The following is a 24641-nucleotide window of genomic DNA, read 5'->3' on the forward strand; positions in this document are numbered from 1 at the left end:
TCATAATAATATTAGTATTATAAGATTATATTAATATTTAATTATATTAATTATTATATTATTATTAATATAATAAATATTATTATATTAATGTAATAATATTATTGTAATATTATTAATATAATAAATATAATAATACAATATAATATTTAATATATTATAAAATAATAATTACAATATCATATTATTAAAATAATTATAATGTTATTATAATATCATATTATATGATAAAATAATAATATTAGAGTTATTAATATAATTCTGATATTATTTGTTACAATATTCCTATTATATTATATTATATTATGAGTCTGAATTTTAAATTGAAAAGATTGTATATTTTAAATTTAATTAGGGGTATTATAAAAGTTTCATTTATTGTACTATATTGATTCCCGCACAATCTAAAAGCTGAAGTTGTCTTTAGGCTGCTTATAATTTTGGATGTATATTCTTAAAAAATTCTTCAAAAAGCACTTTTAAAGAGATTTACCAAACACTAAAATCAACTTCTGCTATAAGCAGAAGCTGATTTTAGAAGGAAAAAGTAATACCAAACTAAGCTTTAGCCCGTTGTACGAAGTTATTTCAGAAAATGATTGATGTTATCTTTACATATTTTCATATATATATATATATATGTGTGTGTATTTGTTCTTATAAAGAGCCAATGGTCAGTATACTATTGGAGAAAATGATTGATGCTATCTTTGTGTGTTTTTATATATACTGTTACTCTAAAGCGCCAATGTTTAGAACGGGTTAGGTTTGATCTCGTATGGTATTAAAAAACAAAATTGTGCCCTAAAAATTTGCTAACTACAAAATTAAGGCTAACGGTCCTACGGTGGTGATGATTTAAGTATATACACACCTTGAACAAAAATATCATATCCTTCAATTACGTGTTTTCTAAGTAAAGTTCCGTGACGATTCTAAGCAAGATTTAAAAAAAAAAAAAGGAAAGGGAAAAAGGATCCATAATAATCGTATGGAAGTAAAGTAATATTTTTATTATTAAGTATTGGTTCTAATGGCTGTCCATGGCACTTGTTTTCATCTTTTATTTTACCTTTTCTTTTTTAAATATTACTTGTCGGGATAATAGGTGATTCGTCTGTATATTATTTTCTTCATTGCATGATAAATGGTACAACCGATTCAATTTCTTTCTAATTCAAAGTTGCAAGGAAATTGAAAACAAAATTAAGCTTTATTTGGAGTGGAAGATCTAAAAAATTAAACTTATGAATGTGTATCCTAAACGGAGGCTACATTCTGCTCATGTTAAGGGACTAAAAATCTCCAACTGTTTATTGAACAATGATCAGGAAAGGGCAAGGATTATGATGAAGTTTGCAGACCTAATCGATCAAAACATTGAAGAACTAGCCACTCTGGATACCCTTGATGCTGGGAAATTGTTTAGTTCATTAAAGAACTTTGAAATACCCGGGACAGCGAAATTTCTCCGGTACTATGCCGGTGCAGCCGATAAAATCCACGGTGAGGTGCTGAAAATGTCACGCCCGCTTCAGGCCTACACATTGCTCGAACCCATTGGGGTTGTAGGACACATCATTCCCTGGAATTTCCCGAGCAGCATTTTTTTCACAAAGACAAGCCCCGCCTTGGCCGCAGGATGCACCATGGTCGTCAAACCTGCCGAGCAAACTCCACTCTCCGCTCTCTATTATGCTCATTTGGCTAAGCTGGTATCTATGCATATGACAAATGGGGTTATTTTTACCTATGCCCCAACTACAAGGCTTGTCACACTTTTGCTTGAAGACCATTTTGTAACACCCGCAGTTTCTAAACTTTTTTCTTGGTTCGATACCATTCCTTCAAAATTTTAGACGCAACCGCTAATTTGAAGTATGAAGCATAATAAAAAGTACTACAATATATTTTACATTACAGTTTGAAGGTGAAAAGTGTCACACAGCTGATACTTCGGGAGTAGAAATCCCTTGTCAATACAATTTTTTCTTAGTTTTTTAAGATTTTGTTTGTTCTAAAATATTTACTTTGTATTTTGCTAATTAGGCTGGCATACCTGATGGAGTGCTCAATGTCATAACCGGGTTTGGACCAACTGCGGGTGCTGCCATCAGCTCGCATATGGACATTGACATGGTAATCTAATTTCTCTGTTTGAAAAAGAAAATGTTCAAACTCAGTTATAACATTTAGTATTTGGCTCTTGGGCATGGTTTAATTTTTGGTTTAGGTTAGTTTTACTGGTTCAACAGAGGTAGGGCGCGAAATCATGAAGGCAGCAGCAATGAGCAATTTGAAACCAGTTGCACTAGAATTAGGAGGCAAGTCGCCTATCTTAATTTTTGACGATGCTGATATTGATATGGCCTCTGAGCTCGCTCTTCTCGGGTTCTGTTTTAACAAGGTGAAGAACTCTATGGTCTACAATTCATTTCGTTCAAACACTGATGAGCAAACCTTTCATTTTGAACTCTTACTTGGCTGAAGTTGTCTGGTTTGCAATAGTTATGTTTTGGTTTTCTTTTGTATTTTTTTTTCAGGGAGAAGTGTGCACGGCGGGTTCTCGTTTGTATGTTCAAGAAGGGATTTATGATGAATTTGTGAAGAAATTAGTCGCGAAGGCAAAAGCATGGACTGTTGGAGATCCTTTTGACCCTAATGTTCGCCACGGACCCCAGGTAATTTTACCAACCTATATAGAAGAAAAGCATTACACTCATGCATTAATAATTTCAACACTATGAAATTACTAATGCTGTCACTTGCTGTAAAAATAAAAAAATAAAAGATTCAACTTTTAGTAATTGTAGCAAAAATCCCCATAAAATGTTGATACATTCAAACGAAGACGCATTGCAGGTTGACAAGGTGCAGTTTGAGAAAATCCTGAGCTATATTGAGCATGGAAAAAGAGAAGGCGCCACTTTGTTAACCGGTGGTAAGCCAGTAGGTAACAAGGGTTACTACATTGAGCCAACCATATTCACTGATGTTAAGGTACAAGTTCAGCTTTGCTCAAAAGTGCTCATATATATGGAATAATTAGTGTCAAACATGATGTCTTTAATTTTGCTTCTATGTTTCATAACACATTCATCACATTTCCTGATCAGGAAGACATGTTGATTGTAAAGGATGAAATATTTGGTCCTGTTGTGGTGCTCATGAAGTTCAAGTAAGTACAGTTTGATCTCATTTGATCAAAAATAAGAAACCAAAATTAATCCGATCCCACTTAGCATAAAAGAGATCTCCATTTCACGTATAGGACTATCGAGGAGGCGATACAGAGAGCAAACGACACGAAATACGGACTAGCAGCAGGTGTTGTCACAAAGGACTTGAATGTGGCCAACACTGCTTCAAGATCAATCCGTGCCGGCACCATATGGATCAATTGCTACTCTGCATTAGAAAGGGATTGCCCTTTTGGCGGATATAAGATGAGCGGGTTTGGGAAAGATCTCGGCTTGGAGGCCCTCCACAAGTATCTCCAAGTGAAATCTGTTATAACTCCTATATATAACTCTCCTTGGCTCTGAGCTAATACATCGATGGACAGCGAATTTATTTTATTCTTGTTCCTTTCATTTTTCCCCTCTGTTTGTTCATATATGGAAAAAAAAAAATGCACGGGTGTGCTGAAGGCTTAAATGTTATAGGGAATAAGGGTAAACTTTGATTTTGCTTTGTATATTTGTCTGGTACTAAGCTTGTATACTATGCAAAACTGCTTACATGGCTGCACTAAAGATTGTTGAATATGCAATAAAACTTTTAGTCTGTAATTTCTTTCTGCAGTTTGCATACTAAATTCTTTGGACCAAATCAAATAACCAATATTGTCATAGAAAATAATCAAACATAAATATAAGCGACGCCTGTTTTTTTTTTTTTTTTTTTTGACATGGTCAAAAATCCATCATGTGAAAAAACCAGTACGGACCTATAAGATCAAATTAGACTAACAAGACAATACTACGACAAAACTCACATATAAAAATTAGTACTTTCTAATAATATGCTTTTTTGTTAAAAATTAATTATTTGTATTATATTCAATGTTTATTTGTGGAGGTGTGTCAAGCTGTATGAAAGGTGGTCAGGTCAAGTGATTGGATTTGGAAACAAAGGAATAGGAAGCTGCATGATGGCATTCTTGTGGATGCTGAGGTGACTCTTTGATCGATCGAGTGGTCTTTCTCGCTTACAGAGAACATTTATAAAGATGGAAGTCTGTACCTTATTATGAACCTCTTATTAGAGAGATTGTAATATGCCTCTCAATTTAAATCACATAAATCCGGGGTCGTTGAGAAGCACCACATCGATTACTATGGCTGTGGGGGGCAAACGCGTGCTGCATCCCATGGCTGCATCTCTGGCACATTTTGCTGTTGCCAGATGCGCTGCAGCAGCAGTTTGAGGGCGCTGCAGCGCCTGGCCAACAGTGCCAGCGCATTTTGAAATGCTGATTCGAGCAAATTGCTCTGGTTTTGGCGCTGCAGCGCCCGGAAAGTCCTGCCGCAGCATCCAGTACTGATTTTGTGCTGTTTTAACGCATGTGATTTGAATTGTGCCGAATTATTGCAACCATTAATGATATGTTTTCATACATTTATGAATACCTATTAGCAATAGACATATCTATTGTAATATATGCATTATTACATGAAGAGATACCTCTACATTCAAGAGGTACTTTTATGTGAATGGTTGTGATGTTTGAAGAGGATGTGTTCATTCATGAAATGGCACCTCTGACTTTTTATTGTCTCCAGAAAATTTACAGATTTAATTTATGTTATAGAACACAATATTATTGTTAGATATTGTGTTCAATAGTTTGTTGTATCTTGGGATTTGCAATAGAAACTCATTAACAAACTTTAAAAAGTGGGTTCAAATAAAACCTTTAAGAAAAGTATTTCTATACGCCTCAAACTCAAAAACTGTTTGTTTTCTTTGCATCCTCTGTTAGGAAATTATATTTCCTAATAATAATTATGGGTCACATATTTATAACAATTATATTAACGTTATTTAATTAATTGGGCTCATTAAGTGGTCTAATTGTGGAGAGCCCAATAGTCTCCTAACTGTGTATGGGCTAAATGAGTGGATACCCAATATTAACCCAATTAGGTTTAATGGGAGCCTAATGGGACAATATATAAAGAAACTTAGGTTATGGTCCCTAATACGTCAAATCATTCGGCCCTTTTCCTTCTTCCCTATCTAGAGAGAAAACACTCCATTTAAGAATCTGGTAATTTGACTGAGGAAGATAATAACTCGACGTACTCGTTGTCTTAGAGATTTTTACTGAAGATTAAGGCTGCACCAATAAAGACATGTATTTGTTCTAACTTATTTTCTGAATAATTTAGTGTGATGATTCCTGGAATGTGAAATAAAGATTTAAATATCCAACATCCTCTACACTCAAATTCTCCAACATCTCTGAGTAGAGAGAAGCTCATGCTAGCACATCTACCTTCGGAAGCGGCCAGGACGTACCAGCGGGGTCAAGGAGCTAGCTCTATGGATTTTCGTAGCTGCAGCTTGGAAAGATGCTAGGAACCTGGCGGTCTCTTCCCATTCATAGTGACTCATGAATCAGCATTGACATTTTGTCCAAGTCTATCACTGGTGTTGTCTTGATGTTTTAGATGTCATTTTATTTCTCTCTTTTGAATGCTTTCAGTTTTTATTTCTTTCAATTGGAATGCTTCATTTGTGTAAGTGGGCTTTGTCGTTAGCTCTTGATGTGGCTACATGCCGGGATGTGATAGCAGCATTTCATATAAACAAAAAATGACAAACAAAGAAATCATACAAGACGCGAAAAGGGAAAAGAAAAAAAAAAGATAAAAAAAAACAAACAAAACAAAAAGTTTGACGAAGTGTTTCGTCATTTTTTTTTTTTTGAAACGCGGGAGGATAAAGGATAAGGATATTTTGCTAGTGCGATGTGTGACTGTTGTGGTTTATACAGTCTAGAAGAATCAGAAAGAGAGAGAAAGAGAGAGAGAGAGAGAGGAGAGATGAGAAGTCATGGTACTAGTGAGTCTTTCGTGAAGATGCCGACTATAAAATTCACGAAGCTGTTCATCAATGGAGAATTTGTTGATTCAGTTTCAGGTTTAATTTCTCAACTAAAATCCTTATCTTCATTAAGTCCTGTTATCGTTTCTTTAATTTCTCAATTTTCATCAGTCTACTGCTTCCCATTTCCATCAATATTGAAACTAATGCACGTTTGATTTTGTTGTTAAACCTCCTTCTTATCTTAGTTTAAAGTTTTTATTTTTTTATTTTTTATTTTATACCTGTGGCTCCCACTATGTTTAGAAGTAACAAAACTCCTAGGATTTGACCTTAAATCACACACTCGCCCACCCAAACACTCGAACTTTTTAAAGTACCCCTAATCACACTTAGTTTTCACACAAAGTGAAATTATGCAATAAATTGTCTGTACCATGTCATGTCATGGTGCTCACGTGGTACACTCGAATGCTTTATCCATATAAATATTTTATAATCATATGTCGCGCTCTTTTTATAGTTTACAGAGAGAATTGGCTAAAACAAAAATACGTTTAAAAAAAAATCGTAACCTGTTCTTGGAGCTAATACTTTCCAAGCCACGAATTGCAATTTCGAGTCGACAGAGATTGTATGATTGTCGTAACTCCCTTCTCATGAACTGGTTAGTTGTCATCTTTTGTACGTATATACTTGAATATATAGATACTTAAATACAACCTTGTTGTCTTTTTTCTTTTTCTTTTTTTAATGGTTAAAAAAAAAGGAAAAACATTTGAGACAAGAGATCCTAGGAATGGGGAGGTAATAGCAAATATTGCAGAAGGAGATAAGGAAGATGTTGATTTGGCCGTGAGAGTTGCACGTGCCGCTTTCGACCATGGTCCTTGGCCGCGCATGTCTGGCTTTGTATGTATAACTCTCTGCTTCACTCTTTATCTTATCTTCTTGTTATCTTTTGTTTCGCGCAATTTTTCATTTAGCGAAAATAAATGCATTCTTCTTTTCTTTTTTTCTTTTTTTTTGGTAGTACACATTTCTTTTAGCTTGGCCAATGCGCATAAATTATGTCCCAAAGATTCGTCTTGGAGTACCGAAATGATGTTTTCAAATGTAAAGGCACACTTAATACTATTAAATAAAAAAGGTTAAAAAGACGTTTGGTTCATGATATTAGAATCATTTTTTATTTACGTGTATTTTTTATGAGAAAAAATACTATAGCGAACCATAAACCATGATTCAAATCATGATATGAATTCTCTTAATGTCTCTTATCTCATCAGGTAAAAAAGGAGTTTTCTAGTGAATAAGGTGTTAAAAGGAAAGGGAAAAAAGAATACATTATTGCGCGGTACTGTCGGGATTTAAATTTTAATGTACACAGGCGCACACTCACGAAACTAACCATTTGAGCTAGTTTTAAGTGGCTTCTATACTTTGTTTCCTTCATATATCCTTTTGCGCTGAGTTGACATCTTTTAAACATTAATTATGAATGTAATTTATTGAAAATGTTGCTCATTAGTCATTTTTTTAACTATTCCTCATTGCGCTTTCTTTGCATAGTGGATATTTAACGTTTTTTTAAGAAAGAGGAGCTTGGTTTTTTTTTTTCAATATTCTTGATATCATAAATTTAGATACATGATGAGGTATATTTCTTTAAAATAAAAAAAATTTATTAGATTTTTTTGTTGGAAAAAATCACAGCAAGCAAAATAACTTAACCAAAATTTTGAACAGTGAATTATGAGACAGTGCTATGCACTGCATAATAAACCGTCCTCACTTTTTCATATATTATACATAGAATGCCAGTAAGAAGAATGCCTAGTGATTCAATTTATTACTAATTCAGAGTTGAAAGAAAAGTTTTTAAAAAAAAAATCTTCAGCTTTTATCTTAATTGAGGGCACATTCTGCTCAAGCCACACTTGGGCTAAGATGAGTAATGAAATATAAAGTGACTAAAAATCCCACTTGTTTTATTGAACAATTATCAGGAAAGGGCAAGAATTATGATGAAGTTTGCAGACCTAGTTGAACAAAACATTGAAGAAGTGGCCACTTTGGATACCCTTGATGCTGGGAAATTGTTTAGCTCTTTGAAGGACTATGAATTACCCGATGCAATAAAATCTCTCCGATACTATGCTGGTGCAGCCGATAAAATTCATGGCGACGTGCTAAAAATGTCACGCCCGCTTCAGGCCTACACATTGCTTGAACCCATTGGGGTTGTGGGACACATCATTCCCTGGAATTTCCCAAGCAGCAGTTTTTTCGTAAAGACAAGCCCTGCCTTGGCTGCAGGATGCACCATGGTCGTCAAACCCGCCGAGCAAACTCCACTTTCAGCTCTCTATTATGCTCATTTGGCTAAGTTGGTATGTATATGCATTTGACAAAAGGTCTAGTTTTACCTATGCCCAAAACTACAAGGCTTGTCACACTTTCGCCTTCGTACTGCATTTTGTAACATCCACAGTATCTAAACTTTTCTTCTCCATGGTTCTGTCCGATTCCTTCCAAATTTTAGACATAATATTCACCATGTGCTCATCACGGCACATGGTGAACTGCATTCATATTTAGGATGGAACGGCCATATGTTTAAAGCACGAAACATAATTTAAGGACTATGAATGTTTTATATTACAGTTTTAGGGCTAAAAGTGTAACGCAACTTTAGTTTGGGAGCGGAAAATTTTAATACTTGGTAATACATATATTTCTTAGTTTCTAAGTTTTTATCGGCTCTAAGTTCTTGAGTTTGTGTTTTGCTAAGTAGGCTGGTATACCTGATGGAGTGCTCAATGTCATAACCGGGTTCGGACCAACTGCAGGTGCCGCCATCAGCTCGCACATGGACATTGACATGGTAATCTAATTTCCTTATTTGAACAAAGAAACATGTCCAAAATCAGCTATAACATTGAGTATTTAACTTTTGGGAATGGTTTAATTGCTGATTTAGGTGAGTTTTACTGGCTCAACAGAGGTAGGGCGCGAAATAATGAAGGCAGCAGCAACGAGCAATTTGAAACCGGTTGTACTAGAATTAGGAGGCAAGTCACCCCTCTTAATTTTTGATGACGCTGACATAGATATGGCTTCTGACCTTGCTCTTTTCGGGTTCAGTTTTAACAAGGTAAAGCACTCTATGTTCTATAATTCGTAGGCCTTTGATGATTTTGCGCTCTTACTTGGCTGAAAATGTTCAGTTTGCAATAGTGATTGTTGCCTTTTCTTTTGTATTCTTTTAGGGAGAAGTTTGCACGGCGGGTTCTCGTTTGTACGTTCAAGAAGGGATTTATGATGAATTTGTGAAGAAGTTAGTTGAGAAGGCAAAAGGTTGGATTGTTGGAGATCCTTTCGACCCTAATGTTTGCCATGGACCCCAGGTATTTCTTGGACCACGCTCATTAATAATTTCAGCACCCCGAAATTAGTAGTGATGTCAGTTGCTGCTTCAAAGTTGAAACACACTTCAACTTCTACTAATTGTGCCTAATATTCCCCATGAATGTCGTTATATTAAAACGAAAACGCATTGCAGGTCGACAAGGTACAGTTTGAGAAAGTTCTGAGCTACATTGAGCATGGAAATAGAGAAGGCGCCACTTTGTTAACCGGTGGTAAGCCAATAGGGGACAAAGGATATTACATTGAGCCAACCATATTCACCGACGTTAAGGTACGGGTTTAGCTTTGTTCAAAAGTGCTCTAACACGCGCACAAGCGCACCTACATACATATATATATATATATATATGTATGACTATGCTGTTGTTGTACATCCTTTCATCTCATAATTCATTAGATACGATCTTTAGTCATATATATATATATATATATATGTCTGTGTATTACCTGCACTTAGTAATTAATAAGTTACAATATATATATATATATATATATGTGTGGAATAATTAGTGTTAAACATGATGTCCTTGATTTTGCTTCTTTGTTTTATAACATATTCAATACATTTCTTGATTAGGAGGACATGTTGATTGTAAAGAACGAAATATTTGGACCTGTTGTGGTGCTCATGAAGTTCAAGTGAGTAAAAGATGTTCCGTTTCGTCCTTTTCAATAACATTTGATCTCTGGAGAGAAAAATAAGAAATCAAAATCAACCTCTGTTCTAAACCAAGAATCTAATTCAATCCCACTTAAGCATAAAACCAATAACCATTTCACTTACAGGAAATAGCATTTGATCTCTGGAGAGAAAAATAAGAAACCAAAATCAACCTCTGTTCTAAACCAAGAATCTAAATCAATCCCACTTAGCATAAAACCAATAACCATTTCACTTATAGGACTATGGAGGAGGCGATACGCAGAGCAAACGATACTACATACGGGCTAGCAGCAGGGATTGTGACAAAGGACTTGAATGTGGCCAACACTGTCTCGAGATCAATCCGTGCCGGCACCATATGGATCAATTGCTACTTGGAAGAGGACAGGGATTGCCCTTTCGGCGGATATAAGATGAGCGGGATTGGGAGGGATCTTGGCTTGGAGGCCCTCCACAAGTATCTCCAAGTCAAATCTGTTATCACACCTATTTATAACTCTCCTTGGCTTTAAGCTAATAACATAGATGGACAGCAAAAGGGCATTTTATCCTTGTTCCTTTCCTTTTTTTCCCCTTCCTGTGTTTGTTCCTATATGTGACAAAGATTCAAGTTCTTGTGTGCAGAATTCTGCCTTGTTATTGGGAATAATTAGGGGTCAAAATTGGATGTTTTGCTTTGTATATTTGACTGGTAATAAGCTTGTATACTACGCAAAACTGCTTACATGGCTGCACTACAAGATTATTGAATATGCAATAAAACTCCGAGTCTGTACTCTCTTTCTGCACTTAGCATACTACATTTTTTTTTTTTTGGATCAAAACAAATAACCAATATTGTCATAGAGAATAATCAAAAACTTAACATAAAGTGACACCAAGAATTTTTCTTTTACACATCCAAAAACTCTCGTGTGGAAAAACTAGTATGGAAAGATCAAATTATACTAGCAAGAGAATGCCACTCCAAAACTCAGATAAAAATTAGAATTTCACAATAATATATATGCTTTTTTAAAATATAGTATTTTTATTCCTTTCCATGTTTGTTTATGAATTCTATTGGACATGATAAAGTAATGGCTTACGTTAAGGACACGAAGTGAATATAAATAAGTTGCGGACCGTGTTTGATGCTATAAATCATAAACGGCACGACACATTATTGGCGTGATCATTCAATGGATCAGCACGAAGAAGACACAAGGTACTAATGGGTGCAAATTACAAATTAGGCGAGACAGACCGGACCATTTGACATCTCTAATTTTGTTAGTCTTGCCTTTGCTGAAAAAACCCGGCACTAAAACTTCTTTAATGACGGCACATGTTGTGCTAAATGATGCTACAGTCATATAACTCCAAGTTATCGTTGACATTTATTCATAAGACACCCATTTATTGGTTCTTTAATTTAAGGAAAATTTGGAGGGGATCAATTAATAGGGATTGGAATAAAGCAAGTCTCTGTCGTTGTTGAGGGTCCGTTTGCTTCACTCGTTTAAGTAAAAAAAAAAAATTTAAATTCAAATTTTTTATAAGATGAAAAATACTATAACAAAATTAAAACCATTGACCGTAGAAATGTGGTTGTTTGAAAATTTATCATAAACTGCTTAATAAGAAATAGGGGCTGTCCTGTGGGCTAAAGTCAAATGGCGGACTATACAAATGTAGTAGCAGCTAGTTAGCTAGCTAGGCCACGGGGGGCTTAATTATGAACAGTTTTATTACACGTGGGCTTAGGTGTAACTATCCGAGAAAGTCAGCAAAAGGTTTGTTTCAGCAGCAATTCGGCATTATTGAAAGCATCTGTAGAGATTAGAGAGAGACGTGATGGAAAATGGTTTATTATAAACGTTTTTTTGAAAGCATTGTGTAGCGATATATCTGGTTTCTTTTCTATGTTTTTATTTTTTTTTTTTTTTTTTTTTTTATATAACTATCCGAGAAAGTCAGCAAAAGGTTTGTTTCAGCAGCAATATGGCATTATTGAGAGTATCTGTAGAGATTAGAGAGAGACGTGATGGAAAATGGTTTATTATAAACGTTTTTTTGAAAGCTTTGTGTAGATATATCTGGTTTGGTTTTTTTTCTATGTTTTTTTTTTTTTTTTTTTTTTTTTGTATATAACTATCCGAGAAAGTCAGCAAAAGGTTTGTTTCAGCAGCAATACGGCATTATTGAGAGTATCTGTAGAGATTAGAGAGAGACGTGATGGAAAATGGTTTATTATAAACGTTTTTTTGAAAGCTTTGCGTAGATATATCTGGTTTCTTTTCTATGTTTTTATTTTTTTTTTATTTTTTTGTATATAACAATTACATGTGGATTGTGAAAAAAGAACCGAATAATACGTAATCTCTGTTTTGCACATGATCATATATAATATTGGACTAGCCCGTTTAGTTCGACATTTGCTGCGTTTGGTACAAACATATTGCTCTGTGATGTTTTTAATTTAACGAAAATAGTAAAAAATAGGTCAATATGAAAAGGTTAAGGAAGTATATAGGCTAACTTTTAGTTATAAAAATTAATAGGTCATAACTTGTCAAGTTATGGTTCATAACCAGATAAGTTATGGACAAACTTATCAAGTTATGATTCATAACCAGACAAGTTATGGATAAAAACCGTGATTTATAGATAATAACTTGTTAAGTTATTGTTCATAACGAGACAAGTTATGGACAAAAACAGTAATTTGGCCTATTTATTAACTTGTGTAAACTATTAGCCTATTAATTTTAATTCATCTCAAGTCTTAGTCTATTTCCCTCTTTATCCCTTAATTTAATTGCATTAATTTTTTGTGATCTCCTGAGTCTCTTATTGAACAAGTCAACAACGGCTTCCGGATTGATGCGACTTATAATATAGAAAGAAAAAATCATAATAATTTCCTTTCTAACAGAATAATTAAAAAAGTAATCTTGATAAATACTTTTTAAAAGTGTTTACATTAAAATTTTTACTATTTACTCTTGATTTATAATTTTTTTAGTTAAATAATTACACTAATAAAAATATATTAATTAATACTAAAAGATAAAAGACTAGACTCATGCATTCTTAAAGATAAATTCTGTAATTTTTTCCGATTAAAATCATAATTCATATTCCTTTCAGGAATAAATAAATAAATATCATGATTCATGTGACAATGTGTGGAGGTCTTCAATTAATATATTTGGATAAAGTGAACTAAAACAAGATTTACCCTTAAAAAAGGACAGTTAATAATAACATTAGAGTATTTTTATTGGGGTTAAAACTCAACTACTTATTCACGGTAAGTCCCATTAAATAAGTAGGTGGGACTCAACTTAGTGGGACTCGCTATTTTATAAGTGATAAGAATTTATTTTTATGAGATGAATACGGTTTTTGATCACATTTGAATGGTAGTTTCACATTTTGTTACGTGAGGTACAAACATACTACTACATTAGTGATGTTGTTAATTTAATTGCATTGACAAAGGGCTTCCAGATTGATACTACTTATAATAAGGGGAAAAAAAAACATATAATATCTCTTTATATTAGACCAATCAAAATCATGTGATAACGTGGGTGGTTTTTAATTGTATTTAATAATAAAAATGAACTAATTAAGTAAAACTATGAGCTGGGAATTGAATAAAAGAGAAGATGAGAAGTGCAATATGGACTTTTTAATCGATTGTTTGTTTGTCAAAGTATGCATACAGTACGTAAACATCAAAAATCTGTTTCATACAATATTTGTATGATCTGTCCAGTTATATGCGATTCAAAATATTAAAGTTGACCACGGAAAAAGTCCCATAAGGATGTATATGTTATTATGCGATTCAAAATATTAAAGTTGACCACGGAAAAAGTCCCATAAAGATGTATATGTTATTATGAAAACTAAGAAAATGTAAAACTAAAAAGAAAAAATTTAGAGAAATAAACTAGGGAGAGTTTTATTAATCTTGTGAAGGTATATAAAATGAAGAGTTTTAGAGTTTTATTTATAGAAAAATTTTCAGCATTAGTCACAGTTACTATTTATATAGTACTTGCTATTTATGGTTATTATTTGCACAGTAAGATTCTGATATGAACAGTGATTTTAACTGATTTGTATGGTAACTTTGACTAAGATGAATAGCTACTATTCATAAACTCCTTTCTAGATATCCACCATTCATGATGTCTCATTAAAAACCTTGATAAGAAAAACTCAGTGGGATAAAAACCATAACAAAGGGAAAAATAGTACATTATTTATCTATATGTGTTTATGCTGCCTCGTTAAAAACCTTATCAGGAAAATTCAGTGGGATAAAACCTTATCGGTATTGTTGTTGCAAGGTAATGTGAGATGCATGGAAAGTGGAGTAGGTTTTCTCTAGCATTTCACCATCTGTGATATTTACTCCACAAAATTTCAGTTTTGAAACAATTCTAAACATGACAGAGTTGTAGTCATTGACTTTCTTAAAATCCTGGAAACGCAAATTGTTCCACTCATTGCGAGTGGCCAGAAGTACGACTTTTTTCTGGTGGTCGTATCTCTCCTTCATACTTTTTCAAAGGACAAGTGGATCTTTAACCGTGAGATATTCACATTTCAAGCCTTCATCAACATGTTTACAAAGGAAAATCATCGCTTTCACATTTTCTTGTGGTGACTTGTTATTATTTTTTTAATGGTATCGGTTAGACTCATTGACTCTAGATGCATTTCTACATCAATGATCCAAGACATAATTCTTTACCGTGTGTCGAGTGCAACGAATTCAAGTTTGGCAAGATTCGACATGGTGATAACTATAATAGAACATCGATATAATAAGAATCACAATATTATTATTACAATAGAGAGTATAATTAAAATTACATGTTAATCATAATAGCAATAAATAAAAGGGAAAATATTACAAGTATGAGTTTTGTAAGGAAAAACTGAAAATCGTGTGGAGAATGATCTCCAATAAAAAAAAAGTAAAAATATAGAAAATGACTATTAAAATAACAAACATCATCACCATATTCGTCATATTGTGAAGATTATATTAAGAATCGTGAAGAGAATATGAGAAGTGAAAGATAAAAATATTAAGAAGGGGAAAGAGAAGATGAGAAGTGAATTGTATGGGTTAAGAAAAATCACAATTTATAGAGTAAATACAGCCGTTAATAGTGATGTAAAAATCTATTATATTACCATTAGAAGTGGAAGAAAAATTACAATTGTATATCTCAAATGATGTAGAAAAATAAATAGATGAGAATAGTAATATGCATGCAGAAAGTGCAATGAGAAATTATTACATGCAGGCGGCATAGCCATTCATTTATGATAATACAAACACGCCAAACTACTCGTTAAACCTTTCGAATGGTGTATAATGACAAAATTATAAAAATTATGATACATTGGTGGCATAGTCCTCTTTGTATGAATATAAAATAATAAAGTATATTTACATATCTTTCACTTGAATTAATAAGGGTAGAAACCTGTAGGACTAGGGTTAGGACCTACTTTCTTTTAACTTTAAAGTAGATGCTTGTAACTGGATCAAAACCTCATTTCTTTGAATTAATGAATATAGACAATCACAGTAAAAATTGAATGTTATTGTTGATAACGTGTTATGAAAATTAAAAAAAAAAAGCAAAATTAAGAAGAAAAACTTTAGAGAGAGGGGGTTTCATTAATCTTACGAAGGTAAATAAAATGAAGAGTCTTAGAGTTCTATTTATAGAAAAATTTTCAGCACTATTCACGGTTATTATTTGCTTAGTACTTACTATTTACGGTTACTATTTATACAATAAGATCTTAACATGAACAATAACTTTAACTGAGTTGCATAATAACTTTGATTGAAGTGGACAACTACTATTCATAACCTATGTTATTTTTTTGTTTGACTTAATATTGTCATTGTCTTTGTCTTTCAATTAGAGCCGCTTGTTGTATTAAGATATTATGAGGAAATATATTAACAGAGAGAGATATAGATAAATAAATAGGGGGAGAGAGATAGGGATATATATATATATAGATAGATAGAGAGAGAGAGAGAGAGAGAGAGAGAGAGAGAGAGAGAGAGAGAGAGAGAGAGAGAGAGAGAGAGAGGGGGAGTATTGACACTACTGAGCCGTTTGTGAAGATGCCAACAATTAAATTCACGAAGCTGTTCATTAATGGAGAATTCGTCGACTCAGTCTCAGGTTAAGTACTATTTATCATTGTTCTTCTTTTTCCCCTTTGATATTGTTCTTCACTATATATATGTAGTTCTCCAAGTTATATGTTATACGTCATTTATTTCTTGTATTGGTAATATCATTTGTATCTGCAGTTTTCTTTCTTTAAGTTGACACCACAAGGCAAAAAACTTGTTAGTAATTCCTTCATAATGAGCTTCAACAATCTTCTTTTAGACTATAATTTTTCACTTCTAATCATCTACTCATACGAAGCCTATATGGCGTTTCACGATACAAGTACAAAATGCAACCCCTGAACAACGACATATTAATTAGGGGAGTTTTTGCTTTGGGGGAAATAAAGTAGTCACAATAATATTTCTATCAAATTTTTGTAGCTGTTTGTTGGTTATAAAATATAAAAACATATTAATCCTTGTATCTCATATTACTTTGATATGTGTTGTCATTTAGCTAGGATGCGTTGGTAGGAAAGAAAATGTAAAGATAGAATGTGGGAAAAAGGGGAAGAATTGATTGTGGGTTTCCTCTAAGTTGGTGAATTTACGACAAACTATTCCTAGTCAATACCCTCCTTTTTTTTTTTAATTATCTTTACTCTTTCACGTTATCATATTAATCACATAATTAACAAGACCGCTTCTTTTATACGACACAAATGTGTTTTTTTTTTTTTTTTTTTTTTGGGTGAAAAAACAAAACAGGAAAAACAATTGAGACAACAGATCCTAGGAATGGAGAGGTGATAGCAAAGGTTGCAGAAGGAGGCAAAGAAGACGTTGATTTGGCAGTGAAAGCCGCCCGTGCCGCCTTCGACCACGGTCCATGGCCTCGCATGTCCGGCTTTGTATGTGCTTAACGACCTTAATTAGCCTCTCCTTCATTTTTCTATTGATTTTGTCGATATATGTATGTATGTATATATATTGCTATGTTTCGTTTTATAGAATAAATATATTATCTTTTCTATGTATTTACAGTTCTCATTTCCATATTATTCGGATAGATATTTTATGTCTTAAGTTTCTCTGTTGTTTAGCGGGTGTCCTTATCAGGGGGCTGATCATGATCGTCATATATATCGTCTCGTTTCCAAAGTCAACTTAGTGATAATAAAGATATAAGAAATGTTGCAGAAATAATTAATTATAAATATATATTTATATAGTTGATAATATATCTTAGGTACGTAGTGCAGTTAATATATGTATATATATATAGCTTAAATTACAAGTCTGCCGACGTTTACTATTATCAGGTAATAAATTCATATACGTAATGCAAACGAAATGTGTACGTGTCAATCTTCTCTCTGTGGTGTCTATAACAGAACTAAACATTTTTAAGGCCCCGTTCATTTTGCCGATTCGAGTTTTGCTACAGTAAAAAACTCTCAGAAACAGTCACATCTAACTTTTTTACTACAGTAAAAAGCTCTCACATAAAATTATATCTCAACTCGAATTACAAACTCGAATCAGCGAAGTGAACGGGAGAACAAGAACTCAAGTTTGATGAATGCCAAAAAAAAAAAGAGTCAACAAAAGCAAACGAAAAAAATAAATGAAGTTTGTTACTTTCTAGTTTTGCTGACTTAAAACTCATATTTGTATTACCCTAACCATAAACAAGATCAAATAGTTAGAAATTATGTGACAGGGTCTAGAAGAAAACTTTCATCAATCCCGCGTTAAAAGGGAAAAAAAAAAAAAAGAAAAAAGAATAACAAGTACCTTGTTACTGCCTTAATACTTAAGGTTCTATTAAACTCTGTTGTTAGATATATTAATTAATTATGATTTTATACTAAGTAATTAAGCTTGCTCAAGTGGGAATTAAGTGTGCTAACATAATTAGTTGAACATATCTTAGGAGAGGGCAAGAATCATGATGAAGTTTGCAGACTTAATTGAAGAGAACCTTGAAGAGCTAGCCACTCTTGATAGCCTCGACGCCGGAAAATTGTTTAGCCTCGGAAAAGCCATAGACATACCCGGCGTGATCAGTTGTCTCCGTTACTACGCCGGTGCAGCCGATAAGATTCACGGGCGTACGCTGAAAATGTCGCGGGAGTTTCAGGCCTACACATTGCTTGAACCCATTGGGGTTGTAGGAAGCATCATTCCCTGGAATTTCCCAAGCACCATGTTTTTCATCAAGGCAAGCCCCGCCTTAGCCGCAGGGTGCACCGTCGTCATGAAACCCGCCGAGCAAACTCCACTCTCAGCACTCTATTATGCTCATCTCGCCAAGATGGTACGTGCCTATGCTTTGATTATATTTTTTTTAGTATGGACATTCATAAATTATTACTTACAACATTCATAGTTTTTTGTAACTAAATTTATGATGTTAATAAATACAAACCATGAGTAGGTGGCACCAATTATAATTCTATGTCTTGTTTAGGAAAAAAAAAAAAAAAAAAACAAACCACAAGTTTCATGCCTTTCGAAACGTATCTAGCGCCTAATGCCACTGGAGGCTGGTTCAAGCAGTGGCGGATTTAAGTACAGCTCAGTACGGGTTACCGTCCTCACTCAAATTTTTTTTTTAAAAATATTACTTTTAAAAATTTTAAAATTTTACACTTAAGCCCTTACTGAAATAATATATGTCCCCACTAAAATAAATATATTTTCTTATATGCCTCTACTAAGATAATTTATTAAAAAAAATTTAATGTAATTCCACTAAAGTAAAAGGCTGATTCTGTCACTGAGTTCAAGGGCCGTGTGCTGAGTATGCGTGTATCTACCAAGGGTCGAATCCTGATAGCTTTCTTTCTTGTATAAAATGAGAGCCGTAGGCCTCATACCTTATTTGAAAAAAATAAATAAATAAAAAAAAGGAAACTTATCTAGTCAATCCAGTGGACCAGTACATGTATGATGTCTATATAACTACTAACTTTTGTTTATGGGTTTTAGGCTGGGGTCCCTGATGGAGTGCTCAATGTCATCACTGGATTTGGACCCACTGCAGGTGCTGCCATTAGCTCACATATGGACATTGATATGGTAAATAATTTGATATATGTAATTGTTGTTTGAAATATGTCTAAATTGAGTTGATACTTGATCAATGAGTATATATAAACAACACATAACGCGTAATTGTAGTGACTAATATTGGCTATGATTTAATTAATTAATCTTGTTTTAGGTGAGTTTTACTGGGTCGACAGAAGTAGGGCGTGAAATAATGAAAGCAGCGGCAACAAGCAATTTGAAACCAGTTGCACTAGAATTAGGAGGCAAGTCACCCCTCTTAATTTTCGACGACGCCGATATAGATATGGCTTCTGATCTTGCTCTTCTTGGGGTCCTATACAACAAGGTGAAGCCAGCTTGCTTTTTTTTTTTTTTTTGTTAACTATATATATGTTTGAAAACATTTTCATATTTTGGAATTCTCATGTTCAGTTGGCAATTATTCACACTAGTTTTCATTATCAATTTGTTTTAGGGAGAAATATGTGTGGCAGGTTCTCGTGTTTTTGTTCAAGAAGGGATTTACGATGAGTTTGTGAAGAAATTAGTTGAGAAGGCAAAAGCTTGGCCGATTGGGGACCCTTTTGATCCTCAAGTTCGTCAAGGACCTCAGGTTAGAACTAATTATGAAGATATTCAAGAAGCTAAAACTTTTTAACTTTTAAGGACATGTTGGTTTTCAATTTTGTACTTGTAGCCATAAACTTATCCATAAAATTTTTTGAAAAAAATCAAATCTTTGGAATTCGTGAGATAATCGATGTTGCGTTGCAGATTGACAAGGCGCAATTTGATAAAATTTTAAGATACATTGAGCATGGAATGAGAGAAGGAGCCACTTTGTTAACTGGGGGAAAGCCTGCAGAGAGGCAGGGATATTACATTGAGCCAACCATATTCACCGATGTTAAAGTATGTAGTTAATTTGCATAAAATACGTGTGTGAAGTTTACATCGCAACTCATTAATCAATATAATGATAAATATTTTGGGATTGTTCTCATCTTCAATAATCCATCGCTTTAATGATCAGGAGGACATGCTTATTGTCAAAGACGAAATATTTGGCCCTGTTATGGCGCTCATGAAATTCAAGTTAGAACCAGAGTCCCGTTTCTCTTATCCTTTTTAATAAACTGGATTTTCACTTGCATACATAGCTGTTAAGCTGATCGCTAAAAACTTTGTGAAATCATATGTATAGGACTATTGAGGAGGCGATAAAGAGTGCGAATAATACGAGATATGGGCTCGCTGCAGGCATCGTCACAAAGAGTTTGGATGTGGCCAACACTGTGTCAAGGTCAATCCGAGCCGGCACCATATGGATCAATTGTTACTTTGCTTTCGGTGACGATTGCCCTTTTGGTGGCTGCAAAATGAGCGGCTTTGGGAAGGATCATGGCTCGGAGGGCCTTCACAAGTATCTCCATACTAAGAGTGTTGTTACTCCAATCTACAATTCTCCTTGGCTTTGAAATTTTATGCGACATCAATACTGCAGCAAGCTACTGCTACTTACATACTGAGCCTTTTTGTGATGTGAAGGATCAATATTGGTGTGGTTTATAAAATGCTTGATTCCAGTAACGGGGTTGAGTAAATTAATATCTTGCTTTGTGTAATTTGACTGGTTTGCTTGTATACAATGACAAAGTTTGTTTTCATCTTTCGCTATATTATAGTGTATGACACAAACTGAGCACGTTCTGCGTCCGCACGCTTGATATGCAAATGTATTGGACAAATTAAAAAGAGAAAAACCAACGAATGAAATCTCCTTTATTCCAAACACAATTTCCATGTCCTTATAAACATATATAATTTAATGCAAAATTTTACTTTGGGAAGTCATGTATAGGACTGTGAAGAGGCGATGAAGAGGCAGGAACAAAGTTCAAAACAGACGGTAAATTCCAAAAACACATGACATGCCCTTATAAACATAAACGAGTAAACGACTGCAAATTCTACACATTTTGGACATAAATATTGTCAATACAAGCTACGTAAGTTCTAAAATCATGTCCTTTTCAGCTCAGAACGGTTTTTACACTAAAAACGACAGTAGAACTTTGTGTAAACGTCAAGTTTTATATCTTACATTTCGTTTCTATGGATTGTGAATAAATCTTAACTTACATTCTTAGGGGGAAAAAAAAAAAGAACAACTACGGCAAAACATTACATAAAAGTCACGTCGTCTGTTAGACATGAGGACTGTCTATTTGAACTTCTAATGTTCTAGCTATATGTCGTTTTAAACTTAAACGACCACAATCCTCCAAATAGTGAACCACGGGTAGGTTGTTTTTATAAACCAACTGACGACAGCAGTCTTTCAAACAATAAACGACATCACAAAACGACAAAGTATAATTTTTGAAAAACAAACGACTTGACGTTTCGTCAATCTCCTTTCAGACAATAATAGAATAACCTTTAGAAACGACACATCGCTTACAGAGATCAAATGACAAACGTTATTCATTGAACGTAAAAGAAGAAAACTTCGAACGAAAGGGCATCTAGCCCATAATCTCTGGCTCTCTGCTTTTGTATTGCAATTGCAAGAGCGTTTTTCATCTAATTAACGTTACAGAGATTTTCAAGATTGATCTTCTTTATATTTTCCTTGAAAGTTTCTTGATAACCAAGCAAGAATAGAAAGTGCTCGAGAAGTAAACAATGAGAACATGATAAGCACAAGTTCTCGTCAAGATAACAACCAAGATCGCAGTCCAAATCTAAAATCAAACTGATTAGAACCCATTCAGAAAGTGTACAAACCGATTCGATCGAAATCTTGACATCTTTTTTACAACCTAATCGTAAATTCCATCAGAATCTAGTTACAGACACGAGAAAACAGAGATCGATGCCTATTTTAGAGGCACGAGCCGGATCAAACGACGCCGTTGGAAAGCCCTCATTTCCCGATCTTTCCCCTGAGCTTGACGACAAGAACCTTCTCCATCTTCGCCAGAACGGCCTGGTTCGGCACGGCCTTGCCGTTTTCGTACTCCTGGACCACCTGAGGCCGCTCGTTGATCTGCTTGGCCAGATCGGCCTGGCTCATCTTCTTCTCCAGCCGCGCCTTCTGGATCACCTGCCTCAACTCCGGCGCCACCCGGCCCATAGCCGCCGGCTCCGTCCCCTCGTCCAGCTTCTTCGCGTTGACGGCCGGCGCCGCGGCGGAGGATTTCTTGTTGGAACCGGCGTCGAACTTCTTGACCGTCTGGACCCCCGCGCCGGACCGGAGTGCCTGGTTCACCGCCTTCGGATCGCGGAGGGCTTGCGCCTTCGGCTTCGACTTGTGGACGACGACGGGCTCCCAGTCCTGAGTTATGGCTCCAGGATATCTGCTCGGCATGTTGTTGCCGGGAGTAGAGAGAGAAAGCTTTGTGAATTTTAGAGAGAGAAATGAAGATTATCAGTTGGAATGGCGAAACGATGCGAAGGCGAAGGTGGTAAAAGGGGTTTATGTAGTGGAGGGAGAATCTGGAAAGTTCTTTATCGCTTCTGTGACCGACTTTAATATCTGGAACGTTCTCTGATGCTTTGATATGTAATTGCTTGAACAGGCGCGAAAAGTCTCTTTTAATCGTTTGCAACGTGGCGATGTGTTATTAAACCCAAACACAATATGGTCCCAAACATAATATGAGATTTTTATTTTCGATATAATTATAATACCCAAAACACCCCTAATATTTTACCTAAATACTATTTTTACTCTTCCATGTAATTATGCAAACGCCTGAGCCAAAGTTTTTATGGGAAAGAAGAAGTGTAAAAACAAAAGCAAATAATAATAAAAAAAAGAAATTATAGCCTCATTCAGTTTGTAAATTTGAGTTTTTAATTTGAGTTAGATATATAATTTTATATGAGTCTTTAACTGTAGTAAAAGAAATTAGATGTGATTTTTTATAAAAACTTTTAACTGTAACAAAATTAGAATTGAAAACTCAAATTGGTGAAAGAGTAATTTCAATAATAGCACTCATGAATAAATTATTATTAATTTTAACACTACTTTTGTGTACTTTCACAACTAGCATTGTCATGTCAGCAATATGAAGTAAAATGACTTTTATGCCACTTAGGTCAAAATTATCATTTAAAAACACCTCAAAGAGACTCACAACTCTCTCCCGCCTACTCTCTCTCTCTCTCTCTCTCTCAAGTTTGGCCGCTCTATCTACTCGGTATCTTTCTTCCCTACACCCTCATTTCTCCGTCGCTAATACTCCGGTTGTGCACCAAATCGAGGTTGGTACACAATTTGTTTGCTTTCTTTTGTTTTTATCTTTTTAAATTTATTTTTCAGGAGACTTAGTATATAAAACTAAAAAAAAAATGACTAGGTTGAACTTAATGTGATGGGAATTGAAAATATCTTTCGTCAATTTGAGATTTTGGATGGTTTATAACTGATATGTAAACTGATTGTAACGACCAACACGTGAAAGACATAGTTGACCTTGGGAGTCATAGTATTATGACTCATAGTGTTATATGTCTGGTCATAATACTATGACCAGTCAGCCATAATAGTATGAGTCATGGTCTATGAGTCAAATTATAACAATATGAGTCAAAATGGCCGGTCATAGTATTATGACCGTCCATAAGGCAGTCATAGTGATATGACCATCTGTAACGCCCTCCAGAATTAAACTTGTTTAATTATGATAATTGTAGTTTATTAGTGTGCCTAAATTGATTTTTTTAATTAATCATGAGCTTTTAAATTTATTTTAGTATTTGTAATTTCACCCCTATTTATTTTATTTATTTTTTCTAATTTTCTTTTCCTTCTATTTCTCCTTTTTCTTTTTCCTTATTTCCTTTTTTCCTTTCCCTTCCTCACGTTACTCTCCCTCTCTCTCTGTCTCGACACTCTCTCTCTCTACCTCGAGCTCTCTCTCTCTCCCCCTCTCCCGTTCATCTCTCCCTCTCTCTCTCAAAGTTTTCTTTCTCAAGGGCCGGATTTAAACCAAAAACGGAGGTTTCCAAGAGGTTTTCAACATCAAAGCTTGGATCGATGTAAAACTCTTTGAAACTTACTTTAGAATTTCAGATTTAGCTTTGTGGAACTCGTTTTAGTCGAGTTTGGTGATTTTTGGTTTAAATTTTGTTTTCAAATGGAATCCGAATGGGATTTGGTGAAACCTTGATGAAAATTGGGGGTTTTTTATTCTTTGGACCCCATTTGTTGATTTGAAACTGGATCTATACATTTCCCTTGAGAATATGTCGAAATCGGACCCAAAATTG

At 34.4% G+C, this 24641-nt stretch overlaps 4 protein-coding genes across 5 annotated transcripts in view; 3 read left to right on the forward strand and 1 right to left on the reverse strand.

Annotated features, from left to right (window-relative positions):
- LOC112094039 (aldehyde dehydrogenase family 2 member C4-like) overlaps nt 1-3744 on the forward strand; it is a 12253-nt gene extending 8509 nt beyond the window's left edge. The window contains exons 3-9 of one of the 2 annotated variants that reach the window (XM_024173970.1): nt 1332-1799; nt 2050-2139; nt 2234-2407; nt 2544-2681; nt 2863-3000; nt 3117-3178; nt 3272-3744. In XM_024173970.1, the coding sequence (XP_024029738.1) occupies nt 1332-1799; nt 2050-2139; nt 2234-2407; nt 2544-2681; nt 2863-3000; nt 3117-3178; nt 3272-3545 (1344 nt within the window). In that variant the 3' untranslated portion in view covers nt 3546-3744. The remainder of the gene's footprint in view (nt 1-1331; nt 1800-2049; nt 2140-2233; nt 2408-2543; nt 2682-2862; nt 3001-3116; nt 3179-3271) is intronic. The other variant, XM_024173974.1, reaches the window with a different exon arrangement.
- A 2120-nt stretch (nt 3745-5864) lies between these two features.
- LOC21403699 (aldehyde dehydrogenase family 2 member C4) lies at nt 5865-10929 on the forward strand. The gene is made up of 9 exons (XM_010090534.2): nt 5865-6147; nt 6821-6963; nt 8061-8444; nt 8849-8938; nt 9035-9208; nt 9324-9461; nt 9617-9754; nt 10061-10122; nt 10386-10929. The coding sequence occupies exons 1-9, from the start codon at nt 5976-5978 to the stop codon at nt 10657-10659; spliced, it is 1575 nt and encodes a 524-aa protein (XP_010088836.2). The 5' UTR covers nt 5865-5975; the 3' UTR covers nt 10660-10929.
- A 5299-nt stretch (nt 10930-16228) lies between these two features.
- On the forward strand, nt 16229-21145 carry LOC21403701 (aldehyde dehydrogenase family 2 member C4). The gene is made up of 9 exons (XM_010090536.2): nt 16229-16365; nt 17070-17212; nt 18238-18621; nt 19296-19385; nt 19531-19704; nt 19834-19971; nt 20133-20270; nt 20392-20453; nt 20563-21145. The coding sequence occupies exons 1-9, from the start codon at nt 16305-16307 to the stop codon at nt 20834-20836; spliced, it is 1464 nt and encodes a 487-aa protein (XP_010088838.2). The 5' UTR covers nt 16229-16304; the 3' UTR covers nt 20837-21145.
- An 818-nt stretch (nt 21146-21963) lies between these two features.
- LOC21403702 (multiprotein-bridging factor 1c) lies at nt 21964-22825 on the reverse strand. The gene has a single exon (XM_010090537.2). It carries the CDS (start codon nt 22729-22731, stop codon nt 22288-22290), a length of 444 nt encoding a protein of 147 aa, XP_010088839.1. The 5' UTR covers nt 22732-22825; the 3' UTR covers nt 21964-22287.
- Between the last annotated feature and the right edge of the window lie 1816 nt (nt 22826-24641).

This window comes from Morus notabilis, unplaced genomic scaffold (assembly GCF_000414095.1).
Source record: "Morus notabilis unplaced genomic scaffold, ASM41409v2 Scaffold625, whole genome shotgun sequence".
Taxonomy (NCBI): Eukaryota; Viridiplantae; Streptophyta; class Magnoliopsida; order Rosales; family Moraceae; genus Morus; species Morus notabilis.

Bases quoted from the DNA above. Each gene is read 5' to 3' on its own strand.
- LOC21403699 (XM_010090534.2), top strand. From the start codon at position 5,976: ATGTGTGACTGTTGTGGTTTATACAGTCTAGAAGAATCAGAAAGAGAG. The intron at 6,148-6,820 runs GTTTAATTTCTC...TTAAAAAAAAAG, and splicing joins ATTTGTTGATTCAGTTTCAG to GAAAAACATTTGAGACAAGA. The intron at 9,462-9,616 runs GTATTTCTTGGA...AACGCATTGCAG, and splicing joins ATGTTTGCCATGGACCCCAG to GTCGACAAGGTACAGTTTGA.
- LOC21403701 (XM_010090536.2), top strand. From the start codon at position 16,305: ATGCCAACAATTAAATTCACGAAGCTGTTCATTAATGGAGAATTCGTC. The intron at 18,622-19,295 runs GTACGTGCCTAT...TATGGGTTTTAG, and splicing joins ATGCTCATCTCGCCAAGATG to GCTGGGGTCCCTGATGGAGT. The intron at 19,386-19,530 runs GTAAATAATTTG...ATCTTGTTTTAG, and splicing joins CACATATGGACATTGATATG to GTGAGTTTTACTGGGTCGAC.
- LOC21403702 (XM_010090537.2), bottom strand. From the start codon at position 22,731: ATGCCGAGCAGATATCCTGGAGCCATAACTCAGGACTGGGAGCCCGTC.